This window comes from Hyaena hyaena, unplaced genomic scaffold (assembly GCF_003009895.1).
Source record: "Hyaena hyaena isolate Hyena2069 unplaced genomic scaffold, ASM300989v1 scaffold_109, whole genome shotgun sequence".
NCBI lineage: Eukaryota > Metazoa > Chordata > Mammalia > Carnivora > Hyaenidae > Hyaena > Hyaena hyaena.
The window spans coordinates 1,919,207-1,942,010 of NW_024080740.1; the positions used below are offsets into that span (position 1 = coordinate 1,919,207).

General features: G+C 39.3%; 1 protein-coding gene across 4 annotated transcripts in view; it reads right to left on the bottom strand.

The window, feature by feature from the left end:
* Positions 1–22,804, bottom strand: part of DYNC1I1 (dynein cytoplasmic 1 intermediate chain 1) — a 270,147-nt gene that overhangs the window by 103,620 nt on the left and 143,723 nt on the right. For all 4 annotated transcript variants that reach the window (XM_039236278.1, XM_039236275.1, XM_039236276.1 and 1 more), the window contains 4 exons: positions 22,174–22,263; positions 15,009–15,171; positions 12,935–13,034; positions 4,559–4,684 (listed from right to left, as the gene is read on the bottom strand). In XM_039236278.1, coding sequence (XP_039092209.1) covers positions 4,559–4,684; positions 12,935–13,034; positions 15,009–15,171; positions 22,174–22,263 — 479 coding nt within the window. The remainder of the gene's footprint in view (positions 1–4,558; positions 4,685–12,934; positions 13,035–15,008; positions 15,172–22,173; positions 22,264–22,804) is intronic.

A 22,804-nucleotide genomic window follows, 5' to 3' on the forward strand; every position in this document is an offset into this window, starting at 1 on the left:
GCTCTGAAGGAAAGGTTGCAAGGAACAAAGATTCCAGAGACACCACCACAAACATGAACCCTACAAAAGATACAAAGACTCTAAACCCACATATTTCAATAATAACACTGAATGTAAATGGGCTGAATGCTCCAATCAAAAGACATAGGGTAGCAGAATGGATTAAAAAACAAAATCCATCTATATGCTGTCTACAAGAAACTCATTTTAGACGGGAAGATACCTTCAGATTAAAAGTAAGGGGATGGAGAAATATATATCATGCTACAGGCTGCCAAGAATACATCTTGAATGAACTACACAGCCTTTGCTCTCAAGCCCCATATGGCCCCACCACTGTGGAACGTGGCCTAGACGGTGGCATGATGTAGTTGGTAGAAAGGGCCTTGGGTCCAGTATTGGTTCTGCTGCTTGCGAGTCTCCCCTTCAAGTAGAACAAAGAGAGTAACATCTTTGCTCCCTCCCTGTTGTAAGGACCAGTGAGACGATAAAGGGAAAAGCACTAGGGAAATGTAAAATAGAGACAAATGCAATTATCACTGTAAGTATTTGAGTTCAGTACATGGTAACCACACTGCCCTTATTGTCCCCCGTCCCTACAATGGGCATCTATCTACTAACTCATCTATGGTTTCCCTGGCTGCCCAAGTTCCCCCTGGTTTGGTCTCCCACCAGCTCAGGCATACTCCATGTTACAGCACTTAGGTTTTCTTTTAGTAGTCACTGGTATTACCTGGCTTTTATCCTAATTTCATGGATATCCACTTAGCAAGGTGTCTCACTATCCCAAAATACATGGCAGTCTCCAATTCACATTGTCCCTATGTCAGATTCAATGTGGTCTTGAGCCCATTCCTGGAAAAACAACTCTGGGTCTTCTGATCATTTACCACAGAGGCAGATCCCAGCAATGAGAGAGCTGAGGAAAAGAGTGTGGGTCTGTGGGGCGAGGGTGGGTAAGTGGGAAGGGGCAGGGGAATTGGTTAGGAAACTTCTCAGTTTGAGTCGAGTAGGAGAGATCAGTATCAGAGAAATAAAGTCAAGAAACAGAGCTCTAGTTTGGGCCAAATAGGAAAAGGAAGTGTGGGGCAAAAAGAAAAGTCCCACACTTCCAAATAAAAAGGCCGGCTAGTTTTGTCACCTTATCATCCCCTTTCTTCATCTCTCCTCTACATCCTGGTGATTATTGCATATTCATATTACTGCATATTCAAATGACATGGCAGCTTTTGAAAATGCCATGCCAGACCCTAGACTAATGAAATCAGAATCTCTGCTGGTGGAATCCAGACATCAGTAGTTCTTAAAGAGGTCCTGGTGATTGCAATATCAGCTAAGATGGCGAACACGGCTTGGTTCCATTTCTTCTCTATTCACCTGTCCCCCCTTGCCACATACCTAGAGATGTTACCTGGCTAAATCCCCTAATTGCAGGAGGCAATATGTGTGCTTCGCAATAAAAAAGACCTGATTTCAAAATTGTCCTTGCTATTCACAGACACCTGCCCTAGTTTCATGACTTCTCTGAGCTGCAGGTTCTCATCTGGAGAGTAACAGGGTTTAATGACCATAAATGTAAAGATATAAAGAGTAGATTCTCAATATGTGTTAGTCTCTTTTTTTCATAAATTAAATGCCATGGAGACATTCACCATGTCCTCAAATTATTGTGTTTTTCTCACTCACCTCTTAGGAAAACTCCTAATCACTTAAAGTCTAATAATTTCAAAGTTGAACTTTCTAGGTATATTTGCTTATTAGCCCAAAGTGATATGGAATTACTAGAACTCCAGGAGTTATTAAAGATGTTGATTTCCTGGATTGCTCTGAGGTTAAATTCAGATATGATGGTTAATTTTATGTGTCAGCTTGGGTAGGCTATGGCACCTAGATTTTGGTCAAATACAAGCCTAAATGTCGGTATGAAGGTATTTTTAAAATATAATTTACATGTAAATCAATAGACTTTGAGTTAGGTAGATTATCCTCCAAAACGTGGGTGGGCCTCATTCAATCAGTTTAAGGCCTTAAGAGCAAAGACCAGTTTCCTGACGAAGTACCAATTTTAAATCTCTGTCTCTATATCTATCTATCTATCTATCTATCTATCTATCTATCTATCTATCATCTATCTATCTATCTATCTATCTATCTATCTATCTATCTCTTGTTGGTTCTATTTTTCTGGAGAAGTCTGACTAATAATACAGCAGGAATCCTCAGACAGGCTTCATAATAATGTTTGCTATGCCCACTTCTTCCTTTTCCTCCACTTCAGAGAGGGATCAAAGCTCTTTCCTGTTCACCTTCCTGAAGCTGGTAATACATTCTATGCCCTACACTGAGGTCAATTTAAAAGAAAAAAATTAGGATCATAAATGAAGTACTGTGGTATATTTAGCATTTAGGTGTCCTTAAGATTTTGTAAATGCATCTTTTTGCATTTGAATGCAAAGGACCATTGCATGGTCCATATGAAGGACCATTTATATGAACTACTTATCATTTATATCTGAGTAGCACTATCATGATGTTCAGTATCTTAAAACATGTATGTTTAAATTCTGTAGCTTTTATTAAAATAGGTAGAATATCAGAGTCTTCAGGGTCTTTTGGACATGTAATTTAATCAACTCCAAAGTTTAAACATATTAGAATTCTCATTTTTAGTGAGAATTAAGAGTTTAGAACCTCCACTCACTTCTGGTCACCAGAAGAAGTGAAGAAGTGAAGATAATAGTAGGAATTTGGGAGATAACAGACATATTTTAGTCAACATCTTTTGGTCAGATATGGAGAGTACCTTTTTTTATATAAGGAGTTTATTTTCTTCTAAAATACATATATTGGATCATTTAAGGGAGAAACTAAAAATGAAATTAAATGTGTGTTGGTGACATCTTTAGTAAATGATCCCAAAGTTACCAGGATAGGAAAGAGAGGATGCTCTTTTCAGTCAATACTGGTATTAACTATTGTGTGATAAGATAGCTAATTTTAAAATTCCAGTTAATTCCAAAGACCTTGGAAGCCTGCTTCTTCATTCAGCATTATTAGGTTCCTACTGACCTGTCTACTACACAATGCTGTGAATAGTAAGCATATTAACAAATTGTTATTGTCACAGGCTACCTGTAGTCAGTTAATATAATAAACTTAGAATATGACAAACATGTACATAGAGCAAAGCAATAAAATGTGTTACCTCATATTTTTAAAAAATCAAGATAAGCCTTTTACAATATCAAAATAGCTTAAATGGCACTTTTTACAAAAATGTGCTTCTGCTTATCCCATAATCCTTTTAGTATTTTCGTGGTAATTCAGTGAACTTCTTAAAACTGAACAAAATTAGAATTTTGTGCTTCTATGTTTACAGAAAGAGCATATCAAACTGACAAATTTGATAATCTTAAAAAAAAAAGAAAGAAAAAACTGTTCTTATTTCAAAGGTCCAAAAAATAGGGGTTATTTACTATGGCGACCTAGACTTCTTGTTGTTTTTAAGATCGTAAATTAGAAAAACATGGCCAGAGTTAGAGGTTACTCAATCAGGTTGAAGCTGGGACTTTTATTCCAGCAGCTCCTGTTCCCCAAATTATATCTGATAATGTTCTAAAGTCTAAACATATTTTAGTTCAAAATGATACCCAGCTCTTAGATATAAAATGTCACCAAGCTTCCAAATATCAACAGGTTTACCCACCCTCCTCAGCTGGTGTATTTGTATTCAGAGTAATCGGCCACTCAGTACCTCTGAATTATAATATTTGAGGAGCTAAAACTTTGAGCTGGTATGTTTGTTTTGTATTTTCCTATGCATAATCACAGGATAGAAACATTAATAAAGGGGTTGGTGTATTGGCCACTGGGGAGGCCTATTATTTAGGCAGAGTCATGGCAACAGAGTAAGGCTGAATGTGTGCAAGTGTAAAATACATCTCAGCCTGTAGTATGTTGAATAGAAGAGAAGACAAATGTGTCAAAAGACACAAGGAGTAAAACATCCAGAACTGTTTGAAATGATCTTCGCACTTGCAAACTGAAAACAACATCTGCATTTCTCAAAATTCAAGAAAGATTCATGATAAGAACTCCCCTACACCAGCTACAAAAATTTTATTAATTGGAAGCAAGATGGCACCTGTAAACTTAAAATTGGCCAAATCTGAACTATATCTCAGAGAGAGGAAGAAACTCAAAATATTAGTGATCTGAGGATGTCCACGTGGGTTGGCAAGCATCTGTTGCTGCTAAGCAGAGGAAGTGGTACACCAGGATTTCTTCATAAGTGTGAGCTCTTTATAAACTCATCCTCATGGGGCTGTTGTAAATAGAAAGAAAATGACACACAATCCCCAACTCGGCTTCCTAACCCTTTGGAAAGAGTTGCCACTTTCCCCAAACGTTAGGTTACTGTGGGGGAATTTTCCAAAACTGTCAACGATTCCATTTTTAAACTGGGTTCTTCTTCTCCACATAAGAAAGAGGCAAGACAGCCTGAATTATATTTGGTCTAGTAGGAGACGTAAGTTATTTTTACTATGCTGACTCCTACCTGACAGTGGAAGACGTATTCTGGTGTGGTTTTCTTAAACTTCATGTTCCAGACCAAAGCCACTCCATCGGGTTCATGGGGAGCATCTTCATTGTTGTTGTAGGAAGCAACCATCAGCTCGGGGTACTGGATGGAAAAGGTCACAAGGATGAATTGTCGAGTTGCCAACCCAAGGAAAACTTCCTTATTCTGACAGACACATGCTATATTCCATAATTTAAATGGCACTTATTTTTTTAAAATAGTTTATTGTCAAATTGGTTTCCATATAACACCCAGTGCTCATCCCCACAAGTGCCCTCCTCCATGCCCTTCACCCACTTTCCCCTCTCCTCCACACCCTCCATCAACCCTCAGTTTGTTCTCTGTATTTAAGAGTTTCTTATGGTTTGCCTCCCTCTCTGTTTGTTACTATTTTTCCCCTTCCCCTCCTCCATGGTCTTCTGTTAAGTTTCTCAAGTTCCACATATGAGTGAAAACGTATGGTATCTGTCTTTCTTTGACTGACTTATTTCACTCAGCATAATACCCTCCAGTTCTACCCACGTTGCTGCAAATGGCATGATTTCATTCTTTCTCATTGCCAAGTAGTAGTCCATTGTATATATAAATCACGTCTTCTTCATCATTCATCAGTTGATGGGCAGTTAAGCTCTTTCCATAGTTTGGCTATTGTTGAAAGTGCTGCTATAAACATCGGGGTACATGTGTCCCTATGAATCAGAACTCCTGTATCCCTTGGATAAATTCCTAGTAGCGCTATCACTGAGTCGTATTTTTAATTTTTTGAGGAAGCTCCACGCTGTTTTCCAGAGTGGCTGCACCAGTTTGCATTCCCACCAACAGTGCAAGAAGGTGCCCCTTTCTCTACATCCTCGCCAGCATCTGTTGTTTGCTGAGTTGTTCATTTAAGCCACTCTGACTGGTGTGAGGTGATATCTCAGTGTGGTTTTGATTTGTATTTCCTTGATTATGAGTGTCGTTGAGCATCTCTTCATGTGTTTGTTGGTAAATGGCACTTTTTTTTTTTTTTTTTTTACATCGTGGCATACTTAGTACCAACGACTACTTCAGCCTCTTAAAATCTGGTATCTGCTTCCAGTGTTCCAGGTGTGCTTACCACAGTCACCGATAACTACCAAACTGCACACATTACTGGACCTCTCTGCATTATCTGACATTTGGGCTTCTCCCTCCTTTCTCTTATATTGGCTTCCATACAATTTTTCTCACCATTCTTTTTAGTAGCTATAGGTTTTTCTAATACCTATATTCCAGTGGAGCGGTGGACTGTTTTCTGCCCTTTTTAAAAATCTCTGTCCATACATTCTTCCTGGGTGATCTCATCTACTCCAATGGCTTTAATAAGCATTAATATGCTGACAGTGTTCAAACCTATATCTCCAGGCTTGATTTCTCTCTCAGCTACAGGTCTTTTTCACACTGGAGATTTCTCCGAGCTATCCATAGACACATCAGATGCAATGCATACAAAATACATAAGAATGAGCTTATTGCCTTCTATAAAAACCTCTTGCTCTTCTAATGTACCCTCCTTTTGGTGCCTTTTACCTAAGATTCACCTAACGGCCCAAACTAGACACTCCATGTTCATTTTTACTCCCCACGTACTGTGTTTTCTTACTTCCTCAATACCGTTCAAAGGCATATTTTCCTTCCATCCTCAAAGTGAGGGCCTCCTAAACTAATTTCTTATCTGAATAAAAGCTACAGCTTCCTAAATGGCTTTCTCTTGCAAGTTTTCCAGGCCCTACCCTCACCACTCCGTTCTCCATCCTTGGTTAATTTGACTTTACAAAACATACATTTGGTTAAGTCACTCCTCTGCTTAAAAATCTTCAATGGCTCATCATTACTCTCAAGAGAAAATCCAGGTCATATAGGGTCCTTCATGATCAGTCATTTTCTACCTTCTTTGCTTGATCTCTTACCCCCTGCCCTCTCTCCTCCACCCCCAGACCTCACTGGCTAGTTCTGAGGCTCATAGACACAGCTTTTTGCCTAGGAGTTTAATACTCACTTTTATTGGAATGCCTCTTCTGTGTCGTTTCTACCATTAACTCATTCTTTTTTTAAATGTTATTTTGGGGGAGAGAGTGCATGAGCAAGGATGGAGCAGAGAGAAAGGGAGGATGGAGCAGAGAGAAGGGGAGAGAGAGAGAATCCCAAGCAGGTTCCACACTGGAAGTAAGGACCCTGATGTGGAGCTCAAACCCATGAACCGTGAGATCATGACCAGAAACAAAACCAATAGTCAGATGCTAAACTGACTGAGCCACTTTGGTACCCCTAACATTAATTCATTCTTCAAAATTCAACACATATATCAAGTCCTTCAGAGAATCCTAACTTTCCACCACCCCTCCTTGCTTCTCATCAGCTCCCTTAGCATTATGTGTGTTCCCCCGTTAAAGCATTTGTCAAACTGCACTATGATGTTTTCCCACCTTTGTCTCTTATTAGTTTGTAAGTTCTCTGAGTGTAGGGACTAATTTTTATTAACTTTTAAATCTGTTGTCTTGTAATTCCTAGCATATAATCAACTTGTGTCAAAATCTGTTAAAATACAGACTCTTTTTTTTTTAATTTTAGTGATTCTGTACTCCATAAAAAGACATTATATTTAATCCTTTGTTGTCAAATAATGCCAACAATTAAAGGCATAAGTACAAGAATCACAACAAAAAAATAAAAAGGACTCTAACGTGAATAGAAACACCTGCTTACACTGTGTGAATTCTGTGCTGTGTGTGTAATTAAACAAACTGGGGATGAATCTTTGAGGGGTATTTATGATTTAGAATACATTTCATGAAAATTCCATTCCTACATGGCATTCCCATAAGGTGGCACCATTAAAAACAGCATCAGGATGGTAGCAGATTATGTCACTCTTTGCTCATAGATAACTTAATTTTGCATTCTTTTTCACTACACGCACGTGCACGTGCGCGCGCACACACACACACTTCTGTTAGAAGATAGTCCTTATAACTTTAAATATCAACTTTTTTTCTGTCAAAAATGATTAAACCTAAGTCTTCTAGGTGGCTTTATTAATGTTTTCAGCAGCCTCAGCTTAAGAAAGCTGCAGGAAGTTACGACTGGTTGATGCAGAGGAAGTAATCATTCTTTATTAGAAAATGCTCCTCAGTGGCTGAATCGAAAGCCCATTAGGAAAGGTCTTTGACTCAAAGCCCATTCAAAGAAACTAATATCCAGGTAAACACAGAAGTCTCCAGACTGTCCATCTGAAGTTTAACTATGTTACATGTGAAAGGCAACTCTATAAACACCAACAGCACTACCACAGTGGCCAATGAGCAGCCAGGTGTGTCTGCAATCATATCCCACAGCTTCACATCTGGGTCTCATAGTTGGCTCCCACTTGTAGTTTTTTTTTTCCTTTTTTCCATTAAAAATAGTTGAAATTATTTGGCTTTAAAGCTCCTTTTGAAAATTGGAGAGTTTTAGTAAAATGCCAGTGAAATGCCTTTGGCGTAATTTCTACAACTGGCATCATAAATCCTAAAGATACTGATTTAAATCATATCTCATGTAAGCTTTTATGATTTCAAAGTTTCTTCTTATGTGTCTTTTCCCGTTGTTTGTTTGAACATGAATAGTCCTTTTTTCTTACTCTAAAATGAAAAATAAATCTGTGAACAGTTATTTAAAACTTGAATATTAAAATTATGATGTTAAATGGAATATGAACAACTATGGAGTTTATAATTACTCATCAGGCTGAATTATCTAATCTTTAACCTAGGAGAATTTTACTGGAGATTACCAGATCCGCTCTCAAACTATTTGTTCTTACAGAGAAATAAAATCGGACATTTATCAGAGAAGAAGAAACCACCATGTTTTCGAGGCCTATTATGTGTCAGATACTGAGTTCGGTGATACATTCACTCATTGAGTCCTTGCCATCCTCAGGAGCAGAGGTGGCTTTCCCAGCCTTACAGATGAAGAAGCAAGGGTCTCAGGGTAAGTAACTCGTTATGAGTTATGTAGCTAATAAACAAAGAAGTGAGAGCCTTACTTGAGGCTTCAAACGCCATGTCCCTTCCAGTCCACTGTGGTGTGTCCAGTGCCTCCTATGTATATGTAATTCACTGCATCAGGTGAAATGTGGGACAAGAATGTCAACAATAACATGCTTTGCTCTATAGGAGCTCACCCTTAAGTAGAGGGAGTTAAAACACGTGTATGAATAACTATAATGCAAACTTACAGGCAGAGCATAGTATGTGCTAAAATGCAAGTGTAGACAAGGCTCCTTAGAAGTACAGATGAGGAAAGAACCACCGTAGTTGGGATGGGATGTGTCAGGGAAAGAAACTGGAAAAGACTTCTAAGAAGAAAGGATCTATGCAGAGGACCTTGTCAGTGGGTAAGTTACTGGGAGAGAAGAGAGGGGAATGTGGCCAAGGGTACAACTATGAGTGCAGGAGATTTCTCTCGGTCATCTGCCTGGTTCATAGCAATTCTCTCATTTTTGGAGATTCCTTCAATACACAGGTATCTAACTTCTCAGGGACAATTAGTTCAGTGCAGGGTTGATACTTGACCCAGCACAGATCGTATCCTCTGAACTGGCTATGGTAAATTTTGAACTAAGACACAGAACCTGTGGGCTGGCACGTGAGTCAGGTTATGACAGCATCTGTTGCTGAAGTCCCTCAAGTGGCCCAGATTTCTACGCTTCCTGAGTCCCAGTTCTTCTTTTCAATGCATTTCCTAAGTACATCAGGGCCTCCCCAGTAAATCCCCCTCTTTGCTCATGCTAACCAAAGGTAAAGTGTTCTTAACTAATGCAATGTGGAACATATTCAAGAGGTTTCAGGCTGTAGCATTTGACTGGGAGGAAGGTTATATGAAGGTGTAAGTCAGCAGAAAGAGCTGGAAATGCATCTGGGCATCCTAACAGACGTTGCTGAGTGCAGGCTGATGATTTTAGACTTTACTCTGAGGACAGGAGGAGTTCTATTTAGCAGCTACTAATACTACTGCCACTACTACTTTCACTACGATGCCACATTTATTGAGCACTTCCCATGTACTAGATACTTTTTAAGTCCTACTGCTTTAAGTGCATTAACTCATGTAGTACCCACAGTAAGCATATTTGTGAGGTATTATTATCATCGTTTTATGAGGAAGCTAAAAGCAAAGAGAAGCCAGGCAACTTGCTCAAGGTGATACCAAGAGTTTATAAGTAATCATTACGAAAATCAATCTGGTCAAAGTACTTATAATGACACAACAGTGTACAGACTGGAGGTAGAAAGACAGTTAGGAAGCCATTTCCTAAGATAAGCAAGAAGTAGAGGGCATGGCATAAAGTCCGTGTCAAACCCCACCTGCTAGTGGATTTGGACTGGTATCGGTGGGAGTCTTCTTGCCACTGTAAGTTTGATTGGATTTGGAAAAGAAATGAACTATCAGAGATTACTCGGATTTGTATCTTGGGTAACTGCAAGGTTGAAGGATGTAATTTACATGGGAGAGGAGTATATACGGTAGGAGTAAGGTCATGCACGTGGTTTTGTACAAGCCTGGAAAAGCTCTCGTGTGGTATGTGGACAGTATTATTGACTCACACTGTTCAACAATGGTCAGTGAATGACAAAGCTGACAGAATAGGCCAAGTGCCACCGTTTCTTTCAGGGAATGATGTTTGATGGATATTTGACAAATGTTGTAAAGTTAAAGTGTTCTAACTTGAGAAGCCCAGGAGATCAAAGCAAAGTCATGTAGAAACCTTACAGTTTCTTCCTTGTTCTCTCCTCTTTTCCACTCAGGTAAACCCCCTAGACATACACACCACTGCTAGACTCCAAGACTGTGTCTCCCTCACTCTTCTTTCTTAATATTACTGAATTGCATCAAGGTTCATTTAGAAATCAGCAGCCCATAACCATATAAATCGGGTCCTTTGAACCTCATAAAAATCTTACGACATAGGAGCTGAGGATTCCAAATCCTTTTTCTCATGCTCCATATACAATATGCTTTTCAGAATCACAAACCTCTCCTCTACAGTACAGATGAGCAGGTTACCCAAAAATGGTGAAAAGTACATGCGGTCTCTCTGTGGTAGTTTCTGCCCCTTACATTTTGACTTCTTGCAAAAAACCATCACACAGAACCCCACGTGGAAACAAATCCTTCCATGGCCAATATGGTGGTCACACCCTGTGGCCAGGCAGGGACCAGCCCCACTGCTGCTTTCCCCGCCAATTCCTCAAGGAGCGTTATCAACCAACCCGGGCACACAGTAGAGGTTGCCTTTGAGGAATGTGTCAGATAAGGTTCCTGTGTAATTTCCAGACTCAGAACAAGTGAACAAGCCGAGCTAAGTGTTTCCTCAGGCTTGGATCTAATTTCTGTGCATACACCCGAGAGTGCTCACAGACCACCCACACACTGGCGGGAAGTGGCCGGGCCAGCCCTGCTTATATTAGTCTCTTCGTGATCATGCACTGTGTGCTCTGTTTGGATGTAAAAGGAGGTTCAAGAGGAGAGAACACTGGCCCACTTGGTGGCTGATGACAGTCTCGTTGTGACAGATTACACTCCTCTTCAGTTCTCCTGTTCTCCAGTAGGATTAAACGAGGCTCTTCACATCATCTGTTTCACAGCTCTGCCTAGAACACACTCCCCTCCCCTCTATTTGTATAAATCCCAGTCTCCCAGAGACAGAGCCTGTTCTTGCTGTCTGCCCCATATCACTCAGCACTTACAACCTCTCTTGGTTCCAGATTCAAAAGTCCTTTGTGAAAGGCAATGGTAAAGAGAATAGCCCTGAAGTGCAAAGGACTAGAATTCAAATCCCCACACTACCACATTCTGGCTGAGTGATTCTTAGTAAGTTACTTAGCTTCTCTGAGCCTCAATTTCTTCAGATGCAAAATGGAAATAGTAATGGTGGCTGCCTCATCTGAGTTACGAGGCTGCAATAAGGTAATGGCTTCAGAGAAGTTGGCACAGTGCTTAGCGCATAAGAAACACAAATTAAAAGTTAGCCATGATTTTTAAAAAAAGCTAGCCATGATTATGATTCCCCCCAAAAAACATACACTCTAAGAAAACAGAAACTATGCTGCACATACATGTCCAGAATGTATTCCAATTTTCCTCACTGCTATTATGTCAGTGCGGGAAGGAACACAGCATGGTTGTTACAAACATGGGCTCAGAGGTCAGGCCATCTGGGTTCAAACTCTGGCCACCTCACAACTACAACTAGGCTGTGTGTGTTTGTGCACATTGTTTAACTGCTCAGTCCTGGGTAACCTGCCAAGTAGTTGAGTTGGTTCTTCAGCAAAGTGACTTTTGGTAAATTTGCCTACTTTCACTCTGAAGAGCTCACTAAGGAACATAGACTTTTCTCTTATAGGCAACAGGGAGTTTTAATCCAGGGAGTGGAGTGATCGGATTTGCATTTTAGAAAGATAATATGGCTAGGGGTCCAGAGGGAAAACGATAGCTGAATAAGCATGGATGAAGAAAGGCCAGTTAGAAGGTTAGGAATATCACAGATGTAAGGTGATAAATATATGAGTGGAGAAACAGATTGTCTTGGTGACAGACTGGGTCTGGGAGATTAAGGGGGAAGAGTTGCTAATGTTAATGATGAAAGTTCTACTTTAGACCCTTGGGTATACTGTGATGTCTTTAACTTAGAAGGAATGCAGTAGGAAAAAAGTTCAGATATGTGAAAATAATGAATTAGTGATTACAGATTCTAGGAGACACCTGAGTGGATCTGTCTGGTGTTAGGAGGGGGATGGGAGGATGCCACGTGATGGTTGAATCCATAGAAGTGGAAGAGATCTCCCCCAGACAGCATGCTGGGAGGAAAAGGAGAGGCTGGGGGCACGACCATGAGGACCACAGCAGTGTACAAGACAAAAGAAGTTTTGAGGAAGTCTGAGAACCAGCAGAGAGTAATGCTATGGAACTCTATGGAAGGATATTGTTTTTAGAATATGAGGAAGTCAACTAAGCTGGATGACAGAGAAATCAGGGCAGATGAAGGCTTAAAATAGCCACAGGATTTGATGCATAGGAAATCACCAGTGACCTTAATGATCACAGTTTTACAGACAAGATGGCCTGGCTCCTTGTTTGGTACCTAGCACAGAGTAACAACTCAATGTATATGAATAACAGAGTGCAAAATTTAAACTGGAAGTTTAGTAAAATGGGAAAGAAAACCAAGAGGCATAGAAAAAGAGTGTCGGTTAATGAACATATCTAAATAACGGAGAAATCTCTCATTTGTAAAATACAAATGCCCTGAGGACACAACCCAGTTTGTCCCATCCCAGCAATAATTCTTACCTGCAGAGACCAGTCCATGCAAGTGACCACTCGGTGCTTGGACCAATGCTCATCGTAGAACTGACGATTGAAAGAAAGGTTGGCTCCAGCCTGGACATCCCTAGAAGGGTTTAAACATCAAAGACAAATATGCTTCAGAAAGGGGCTTCATCTCTGCTACTTACCTGGAAAGAGTGAAATGGCAAAAGCATGGCACTCCCTGAGGCCAAAGCCTCAATTTACATAGCAAACACTGATCATAAATAAATAAAGGTGGTGTCCTTTATGAAAAGCCCTCCCTAACCTGGCCCAGGAAAGATTTCCATGTGTTGCTTTAAACCTGGTATGAAATGTCAAATAATTATCTGACACTCACCTTGATCAGTCCCTAAAGCCTTCTCTTCCTCCTAATAAGTTCTATCTTGAAGCAGAATTTACTAGAAATCTCCCAGCTATCAAGGGAGCACAGCCCACTTGGAGATTCTTTACTATCAATACCACCTCATCTCACCTTAGACCAGAGATGATACGCATGTTTATAGTTACCTGTAATATCAGATTGGCTGTAACATTGCCTCCCTGCTCAATAGCAAGTGATAGATTTTATCACGAGACAGGCATAGTGGAGAGCAGGGGATTCACCAAAAGTAGTAGATACTTAAAACAGACCAAAACATCATCTGGGTCCAGGAATACACTTTGGCCACTGTTTGCTTGGGTGATTGATACTCAACTGGCCACAAAACCTCCTTTGAAGAGCCATGCACTGGTCATGCATTTGCTCTGAGTGCAGATTGAGTAGTGCTTCTTCTGTGCCAGCAGCTTTTGGATCTCCACAAAAAGCTGCCTATATTTCTTCAGCATCAGTTCAAAAATTTCTCCACAATCAGTTTCTTCTGTTCATTTGTTGCATCCCACTGCCTTGCATCCTGTATCACTTATACGGCCCTTGTTCAGACGGGCACTTGGCTCCTGACTATTTACTTGGGCTCCAATCAGCTGATTTAGGACTTTTTTCCCCCCTGCTAACCCTTCCTCAACTCCACCACTGCAAACTCAGGCAAGTGGTATGCACACCCAAGTAACTGCCAGGCACCCAGAAGGAAACAGGGCACAGAAAATCAACTGAGCCACAGAGTAATGGCTTTTTCAAAGAACAAAAGCATCTCATAAAGTGTATATGCAAACTATTCGTGTCTCTACAAAGTTGTCTAATGATGTTGTTAACTGTGTAGAATATTTTCAGAAGCTCATTTTGAAACTGTTTTTGGAGCCTCTGTTACATTCCCTTAAGTATCCTCAGTGATGATACATTATCCTTTAAGAATGTATTTGAATTTTAGAAACAGTAAAAAGCCAAGTCTGATGAATAAGACAGGTGATCACAACTTTTCATATTGCTCTTGACCAAAAGAAATCAGTGGCTCTAAACCGGCTTGCTTTATTTCTTTAAAGCTCGTAAAGTACCTCCCAGAATGCCCGGGTGATGGTTGACTGCCACTGCCTTTTACATTACATGTGCTGCCATCTCAGAACAAGGCATTTGGGGGATCATTTGCTTTTATTGATTAGTTTTTATTTTATCTTTAAACATATCCCTGTACGTGTGATTCCTACAAGACATACACATATACTCATGGTATCAAAAAGAAGAAAAAGGTTGCAGTCTCTCTTAGCTGTTCCCAACATCAGTGAAGGGCTCCCATATCTCATGTTTATTTTGCTCAGCTTCCTGTTTGCTTAGACATCAAAAATAGATCTGCTGGATATAACACAAATCTCCTTTGCTGCTTATAAGAATGTTTTCTCAGAGGACAATGTACGTGACTCTGCCAGTCTCTATCACCTGGACTGTTCCCCAGATATCAAGTTCAAAAGCATTTCACGGAAGCACATGATAATTACAGGGAAACTCTAAGCCAGAAGTTATAACCAAAGCCCTTAGTCAAAGCTGTTCAGCAAGATCAACCCTGGAATTTCAACCTCCTCTGATTTGTTTGGTTTGAGATTTGCCTAGTCAATACATAAGTGAATTTAGAATCAACAAGAATTTATCGCAGTATTTTTTTTTTAAACACACACTCAAGAAACTAACCCATCTTTTTCCTCTAACTCTCGACCGCTGTAGTCAAAGAAGATGTCAGAGTCTTCTGCTAGTGCTCTTTCAATTACCCGTATTGTCCGATCAAAAAAGATGAGAAATTCCTCTGAATGAAGGATCTGCTGTTTTTCTTCCTCTGTCAGCTCCCGTGGAGGGGCTTTTAAGTAAAAGAGATTGTTAGGGAAGAAGAAAAGGACAATTAAAAAACATTTCAAGAGGAATTCAACTCTTTTTTTTTTTTTTTAAATATTTTTATTTATTTCTAGGGGAGAGAGAGAGAGACAGCGTGAGCAGGGGAGGGTCAGAGAGAGAGGGAGACACAGACTCTGAAATAGGCTCCAGGCTCTGAGCTGGCAGTCAGCACAGAGCCCGACGCGGGGCTGGAACCCATGAACCGCGAGATCATGACCTAAGCGAAAGTCGGACGCTTAACCGACTAAGCCACCCAGGCATCCCAAGAGGAATGAAACTCTTGAAAGACACTACTTACCAGAAAAGGAATCAGACAGTGAAATAAACCATTGTTAATATTGGTTCTAAATAACTCCAAAGATTATTTAGAACCAAACTCTAAATAACTCTAAATTCACACCAAAGGTTTTTACAGATGTCTCCCCTGCTAATTACAAAAAAAGAGTTCATATTTGGACTAATTACTACTTTGAAGAGTAGAAAAGGATTACAAATGAAAATAGATTAGTGTTTTTTAGCAATCAGTTCTGAATGTTACTTTCTTTAAAACTGAACTTGAAAAACAGCTCAAACAGTACATAATAGAAAAATCTATAAAACTATACATACTGGATACTACTGTAAAGCTGCACATGTGGAATCACTAAGAACTGTCTGTAGTATCATCTGGGTAGCATCTTTCCTCTCTCTGCTAGATACGTTCGTTCTACTTTAGATGGGTAGTTGGTAAGGCTGGCTGACTGTTACACAGGTTGTACTCAAGAACTGAAACGTGACCTTCCAACCTGCTTTCACCTGAGATACCTTCTGCTTTTAAACAAACATGTGGAATGAATGAACACTTCTAGAAGACACCTCAAAATCATTTTCATGCCTTTTTTTCTAGCATGATTAATCTTACTGAACTAAATTTGAAGACACAAAATGAGGAAAACGAGATGACATAATTAGCAGTACGTCATAGTGTCTGAAAGTCGGTTCACCTCAGAGTCACGATCGGGCAACACAGGCTATTCCTTGAGAAAGAATTAGGAACTCCCCCGGACTGAGAAGCCCTCAAAGGTAGAAACTGTCAGCTAAACTTTTGTGGTTCTTCAGAAACCCCAGTTCAACTCCTTTGCAGAAAGCATTCAATACACGTTTGATGTATTACTTTCTGTCGGACCAGAAGGTCCTGGAATTTAAGTGAGAGGAGGAGGGGAGCGCAGTGAAATCAGCACAGAATTCCTAGAGGGGTCTCTCACCCACAGGCTTGCCCAAAACCTCCACTACCACCCCCATAACCATTTCTACCTGGCCCCTTGGTCAGAGAAACCATGCAGGTGCAGTCAGTGGCCGCAGGTTTTATGGAACTGTGACTAGTATCCTGAAGCCATTGTCCTGAGAAAACTGAACTGTCTAGAAGCCCTTCTGCAGAGCCACGGATTTCAAGCCTTTAATGTTCAGAATGTCTTCCCCTTCTGACCTTCCACTCCCTGATCTAGACCACAATGCAAGAGATCTGGCAGGTCTCCAGAATCTGTATTTTTACAAGAAACGAGAATTATTATTATGCAGTTGGTTCACACCTTGAAAAATGTTCTCCAGTCTATAGCAAAACATGATTCACCTACTATAGCAGATGCTCATTTCCCAAAACAGTTTACACTGCAGTCTCTAGTAGCCCTCCTTCTTTGCTGCTGAGCCTCCAGGGCCCTTAATATGCTGATGTGTATTGAGACTCTCCAGGAACCTCCATCAACACCTGCTGGGCAGAGTTGCTGGTACACTAGTTTGAGAAAAGGTGAAGCTAGCAATGTGTGGTAAAATTACAAGAACTCTGCAAAACCAACCTGGAATACAACATTGACTCTGTCCTCTGATAACTTTGATTCTTTAATCAATTAAAGCTCTCAGAGTAGCGTTTTATCTATAAAATGGGGTAATGATACCAAAACTTTAAGCCAACCATCCAATAGTTAGTAATTAAGTAGTAATTTATTAGTCTACTTTCTAAAACTCCCATGAATGAAGCATTTGGATTTTTCACTCTCATGTAAGTTCAAGAAAATAGTAAAACTACTAAATGTAACCAAGCAAAAGGGGGAAAAAAACCCTAAAAACCATTAGGTTCATTTTGTTTTGACAGTACTGTCACATAAATAAATAAACTTCACCAAACATGGGATACCAAGAAGGTATGTCTTATTCTAAAAGCTATGTTCAGATCTTAGTTACTATTGATGGATGACTTGAGACCCATCTGAAATTAAGCAGAGAAATGGGAAGTTTTTCTCCGTATTCTTTTTAAAAATAATATTAAAAGTATCTATTCTATTCTCTGTTTATCTTTTTGAGTTACTTCTATTTCACCTGTTTCTCTCCTTACAGGTCTATTACCTTGAATAAAAAATAGTATCTGTGTAATTTTCTGTAATTTTTTCTTCCCTGTAGCTTATTGTCACTTTGATCTCAGCTTTCAAGACATACAACTTCTTCTCTAAGAGAAACATAAATGGCTGATCAAAGTGTATTTGCAGAGGCCAAGTTCAGGTAGGTGAAGCAGTAGCCTCTCCAGATATTATGTTTGACAATGCAATATTTGGCTTGAAATTAAATTGCTACTGAAGCAAAACAAAGGATATATTTTATATTAAGCTTTGATGTCTAACAGGGATCAAATGACATGATTTGTTAGCATAAAATAATAAGATGCATGTGCAGACAAGTACTTTTAGAAAGTCATAAACAGTATTTAACTTAGGAATTAAATAGGGCTGTGGTTATTTTTGATAAAACCCCCAAACCTCCCATATTTAAAAATCTTTAAATTGATAAGTGTTGTTATAATCTAATGAAAACATAATGGAGTATTCAGGAACCACAACCAGAGATAAAACCTCCCTAGACATCATATTTCATAAAAGAAAATTCATTAATGGAATCCACAAGGTTCAAACTACAAGCGCAAACAAATAGAATCAGAATTGTATCCCTCCAGGCTAACCCCCAAATTCTCCCTGATATATCTGTTTCTGCAGCTTTTCTCCATCCCTGACACCTAATGAATTATTTTCAACATGTTCACTGCATGAAAATGTATGAATTAATTTAATAGCAAAAGGCACATCAGAGCAAAATATATGATTTTTGGCACTGACAATAATTGGTGTTTCTTATTAAGTTAAGCAGAGCTATTACAGCAGGTTTGTTGTTTGTTTTTGCAACACAAAACACGGACTATTTCTGCCAAGCGCTGAAAATATGTTATGCATGTAAAGTGGCCTTTTTTTCTTTAAAAAAAAGATTTCTTATGAAAAGTCGAACACATAGATATAACTAATATGTGATCTAAATGACAAGACAATTTTCATGTTTGCTAAAATTCACCTGAACAGTTATATTTAGCTTGAGTAACAACTATGAAAACGATGTACTGAATTCATGAAATCTGAAGTTTAGAAGATGGTCTAAGTCTATGACTTCGTCGTTGCAAGATTAAAATCTAGTATACATTTTATTTCAGAGTAGACTGTTCATTCTTTTTTACTATAGAAATGTTAATTTCTCTTAGGTTTGTATATGAAATATTTGTATATGTGTCTTTATGGTGATTGCTATGCTTTCTTGAGTTTTTAAAATTGACCTTAATAGGTACTTTTCCATTTATTTTTTGCAATTTACCTAGTAACTATATATTATATTTTTTTTGTTCCTGGCTTGGGGGATTTTTTTCTCTGTAAAGCTATAAAATTCGTAATGAAATTCACAATTTATACTGAGTATTTTGCCATCTTTCCTTGAGTTCCAAAGCTATCTTACAAAAATATTCATCTCAGAAATGTCTTGTTTCAAAGATACAGCTTTGAGTTTCAGTACAAAAAAATGAAATCTTGTAAATATTCTTTAAGAGTACATGTAAAAGACAACAAATAAAGAAACAAACTTCCACATAGCTTAAATATTAAACCCAACTAAATAGAGACAGTGGCTCTTATGGGATTTTATAGTGAAATCATTTCATAAACATGAGTAAGAAAACCAAACCAAACTAATAAAGGATATCCTTCTCTGAAGTTAATGTGAGGTTTATGAGTTAATGTGCATTTACAAGAGTTAGGTTTCCAATTCTGTTGTTTTAAATCTCTAAACACGAAGATAACAGAACACATACAGAAATTTCCTAAAATTTGATAAAAAGCTATAATGTACCTGCTGTTTTCTCTGCTCCAATGTGGAAAAAAAAAAAAAAAAAAGGAGTGAAAACAGTAAAATACCAAAACCTTATTTCTTTACTGTTCAGTGTATTTTGTTATCACATGGCCAAAAATGTCAAAACCTAGTGAGCACTGATTTTTCCCCATCTCTTGTTCACCATTTTTTAACTCCAAAAAAGGCTAGATTTCTCAAAAATGTGCTCCCTGGTTTGAAACCGTGGATGTCAAGTTTCAGCCCAGAGCAAATTTTTATGGCTGAGTAATAAATCCCTGAAACTCAAGGTTCATAAGGGAAGTGCTGACACAGCCCTAACTACCATGCAGCCGTGTGAATGGCGCCATGATTATATCTGCTAGAGATTCTTTAAAAAGTTTGCAAAATACTGTCTTGCTTAAAAAAAAAAAAGCCAGAGAGAGTTTGATGCCAACATAAACATGCTTTTAACCCATTATGTGCTAATTTGCAGAAAAGCCATTAATAGAGAAAAAGGCACACATCACAGCAGTGCAGGAAATGTACTTCAAACTCCTTTTTGACTTTTAACAGGACTTTAATCAATTCCATGAAGCATGAGTAACAGTTAAAACTAGAGGGTGTTTTTGCTCAGAACTTAAGACGGGGGTTGCAGTGTGTTGCCAGAGAAGACAGTTTGGGGCTGGGGTGGGGGTGGGAGGGAATCTGTGTCAAGACACACAAAAGACACCTTGGCTCCTTATCACCCAGAATAGCTTAAGGATACTTTGCAAGAGGAAAAATCTTGTATTTATTTTAATAAATCCTGACTTATTTTGTCTCTTGCTATACCTGTGTTGATGATATTCTATTCACCAGCTTTAAAATAATGTTCTTAAAATTTCAGGTAAAATCTTTTCAATCAAATGCATTTAGACTCTGTCAGAAAAAATAACTTGTGCCTTCTGTGGATGCCACTGTTAAAGATGCTGAATCTACTCTCTGCCCTTAGTTGTAACCCAGAACTTGACAGTAATCAAAATCACTCACTGAGTGATTCAGCCTGAGCAGGCTGAAGTGAGTACATATGATCAATGTGTACTCATTCCTATAAAGGTCCCCAGTGACAACTGTGTGCCACATACCATGCTGGAGCCACAGGCATCTTTAATTCAATTTAAAAATTTTTTATTTTAGAGAGAGAGAGAGAGTCAGGAAGAGGGACAGAAGGAGAGAGGTAGAGGACCTTAAGCATGCTCTATGCTCAGAGCCCAGGGATGGATGGATCTCACCACCCTGGGATCATGACCTGAGCTGAAATCAAAACTCGGATGTTCAACCGGCTGAGCCACTCATCACAGGCATCTTTAAAATTTAAAAATCAAATGGGTTTCTAATTAAACTTCTGTTGAGCTATATTTGTGACACTTAGCAGGGAATATGGAAGAATATTTTTAATTTTTTTATAACGTTTATTTATTTTTGAGAGAGAGCGTGGGGGAGGGGGAGACACAGAATCTGAAACAGGGTCCAGGCTCCCAGCTCTCAGCATAAAGCTCAACACAGAGCTCAAACCCATGATCACGCAATCATAAAGCTCAAACCCAGAGATCAAAAGCGAGATCATGACCTGAGCCAGAGTCCCACGCTTAACCGACTGAGCCACCCAGGCACCCCTGGAAAAAATCTTTTAAATCTACACTCTGTTTTCAGACATACTTTGTTTGTCAATAAGAATGATGATTTCAAAATTCTTTTATCTCCATGGGCTAAGATTTTTCAAAGGGATACAAAATTAGATTTTTAGGGAATCAGAACATGTAGGATTTATTGTCTTTCTTTTTTCTCCCTTATTTTTGACACTCAGTGCTACGTCAGGATGATACCATGATGGTGAAATGTATGGTCTTTGGAGTCAACTTCAAATCCTGTTCATGCACTTATATAGTATGGATCCTTGGGTAAGTTTCTAGACCTCTCTTCCTGGTTCTCCATCTATAAAGTAGGAATAATAATAGTATCTGCTTCAAAAACATGTTTGAGATGTAGATAGTATCTGTAAAGGGCAAAGGAGAGAGCTGAGTACACAGCAAGCCCTTAATAAATGCTCATCATTATTATCACTGGAACATGGAAAGTTTTGTGCTTCATACAGGCAGAGCTGTGGAAGAACACTTTGAACAGTAGAATCAATAGTAATGATCTCTGTTAATGTTTCTGTGCAGATCACATGAATAAACTTCAGAATTTATTAACAAAATAATTACACCTGCTGCTTCCCTTTACTATTATCATTCTGAATATCTGACGCAGAGAACTAGGTCACATGACAACCAATAACAATTATCTTATGTTTTCACTCTTTAGTAATAATTTTACTGAATTGTGACTGGACTTGTTGCTGGAATTGTGGATAGCTTGTATTTTATTTGCTTTTTTCTCTCACGCGTGAGAGAGTGGGTGAGGGGCAGAGAAAGAGAGAGAGGAAGAATCCTAAAGAGGCTCCCTGCTCAGCATGAACCCTAACACGGGGCTCACTCTCGTGACCACGAAATCGTGACCTGAGCCAAAATCAAGAGTCGGATGCTTAACCCACTGAATCAACCAGGCAGCTCTCTAATTTATTTGCGTCTATCAGTCAAAAACTAAACGATTCTTGCTTTGGGGGTTACAGTTTATGGGGCTAAGTGTAATGTATTGAAAACCTTCCACATACAGAGTGTGCATTTAATTTTTACTTACCAGGATAGCCCCTTGCGTTAGTAAGAAAAACAACAATAACAATGAGACGGTGCCTAATTCACCCCCCATGCCCTACCTTCTGTCACCTCCTGGTTCTGGTCCTGGTTGTCCAGTTCTGAATCGTGGCCAACTTTAGGCTCTACCATTTCCTCATCCTCTTCATCTTCTAGAAAAAAGAAAGAGAAAAATGCATTATTTTCTTTCCTTCAAATCAAAGCCCTTGGTTGATGGTGGGAGGTAGGGCCAAAGGGTAAAGTTCCAATCATTTAGGGCAACTTCTAAGTAAATCAGTCCTCAGTGAATGCCCCAGATATATGTTCATGAATATATGAATAAATTCTCTCCAAACGGGGCCTCTTTGAAAGTCCCCCAAGCTGCTGAGAAAACCGCCCGAGTCGGCACCTGCTCACATCCATCTCCAGGCCCCTCACCACATGGGATGTCTTGGAATTGCCTCTCTGACCTCTGAAGCTTCTTCAGAGATGACCCAGGAACAGATCTCAAAATGTTTCCACCTGGGGCACATTCTCCACACGGAACACCTGCTGTACAGACGACTCGTTTCCAATTTAATTCTCGCCAAATTAATTTGGTTTTGACCTACAGGAAAGGGTTAAATACAGGTCTGACCCCAGGTCAAATGCCATTGGCAAGTAAACAACCAGGGGGTAGAGCCCCAAAAGTCATCGCCATTGGCCTGGGAGAAA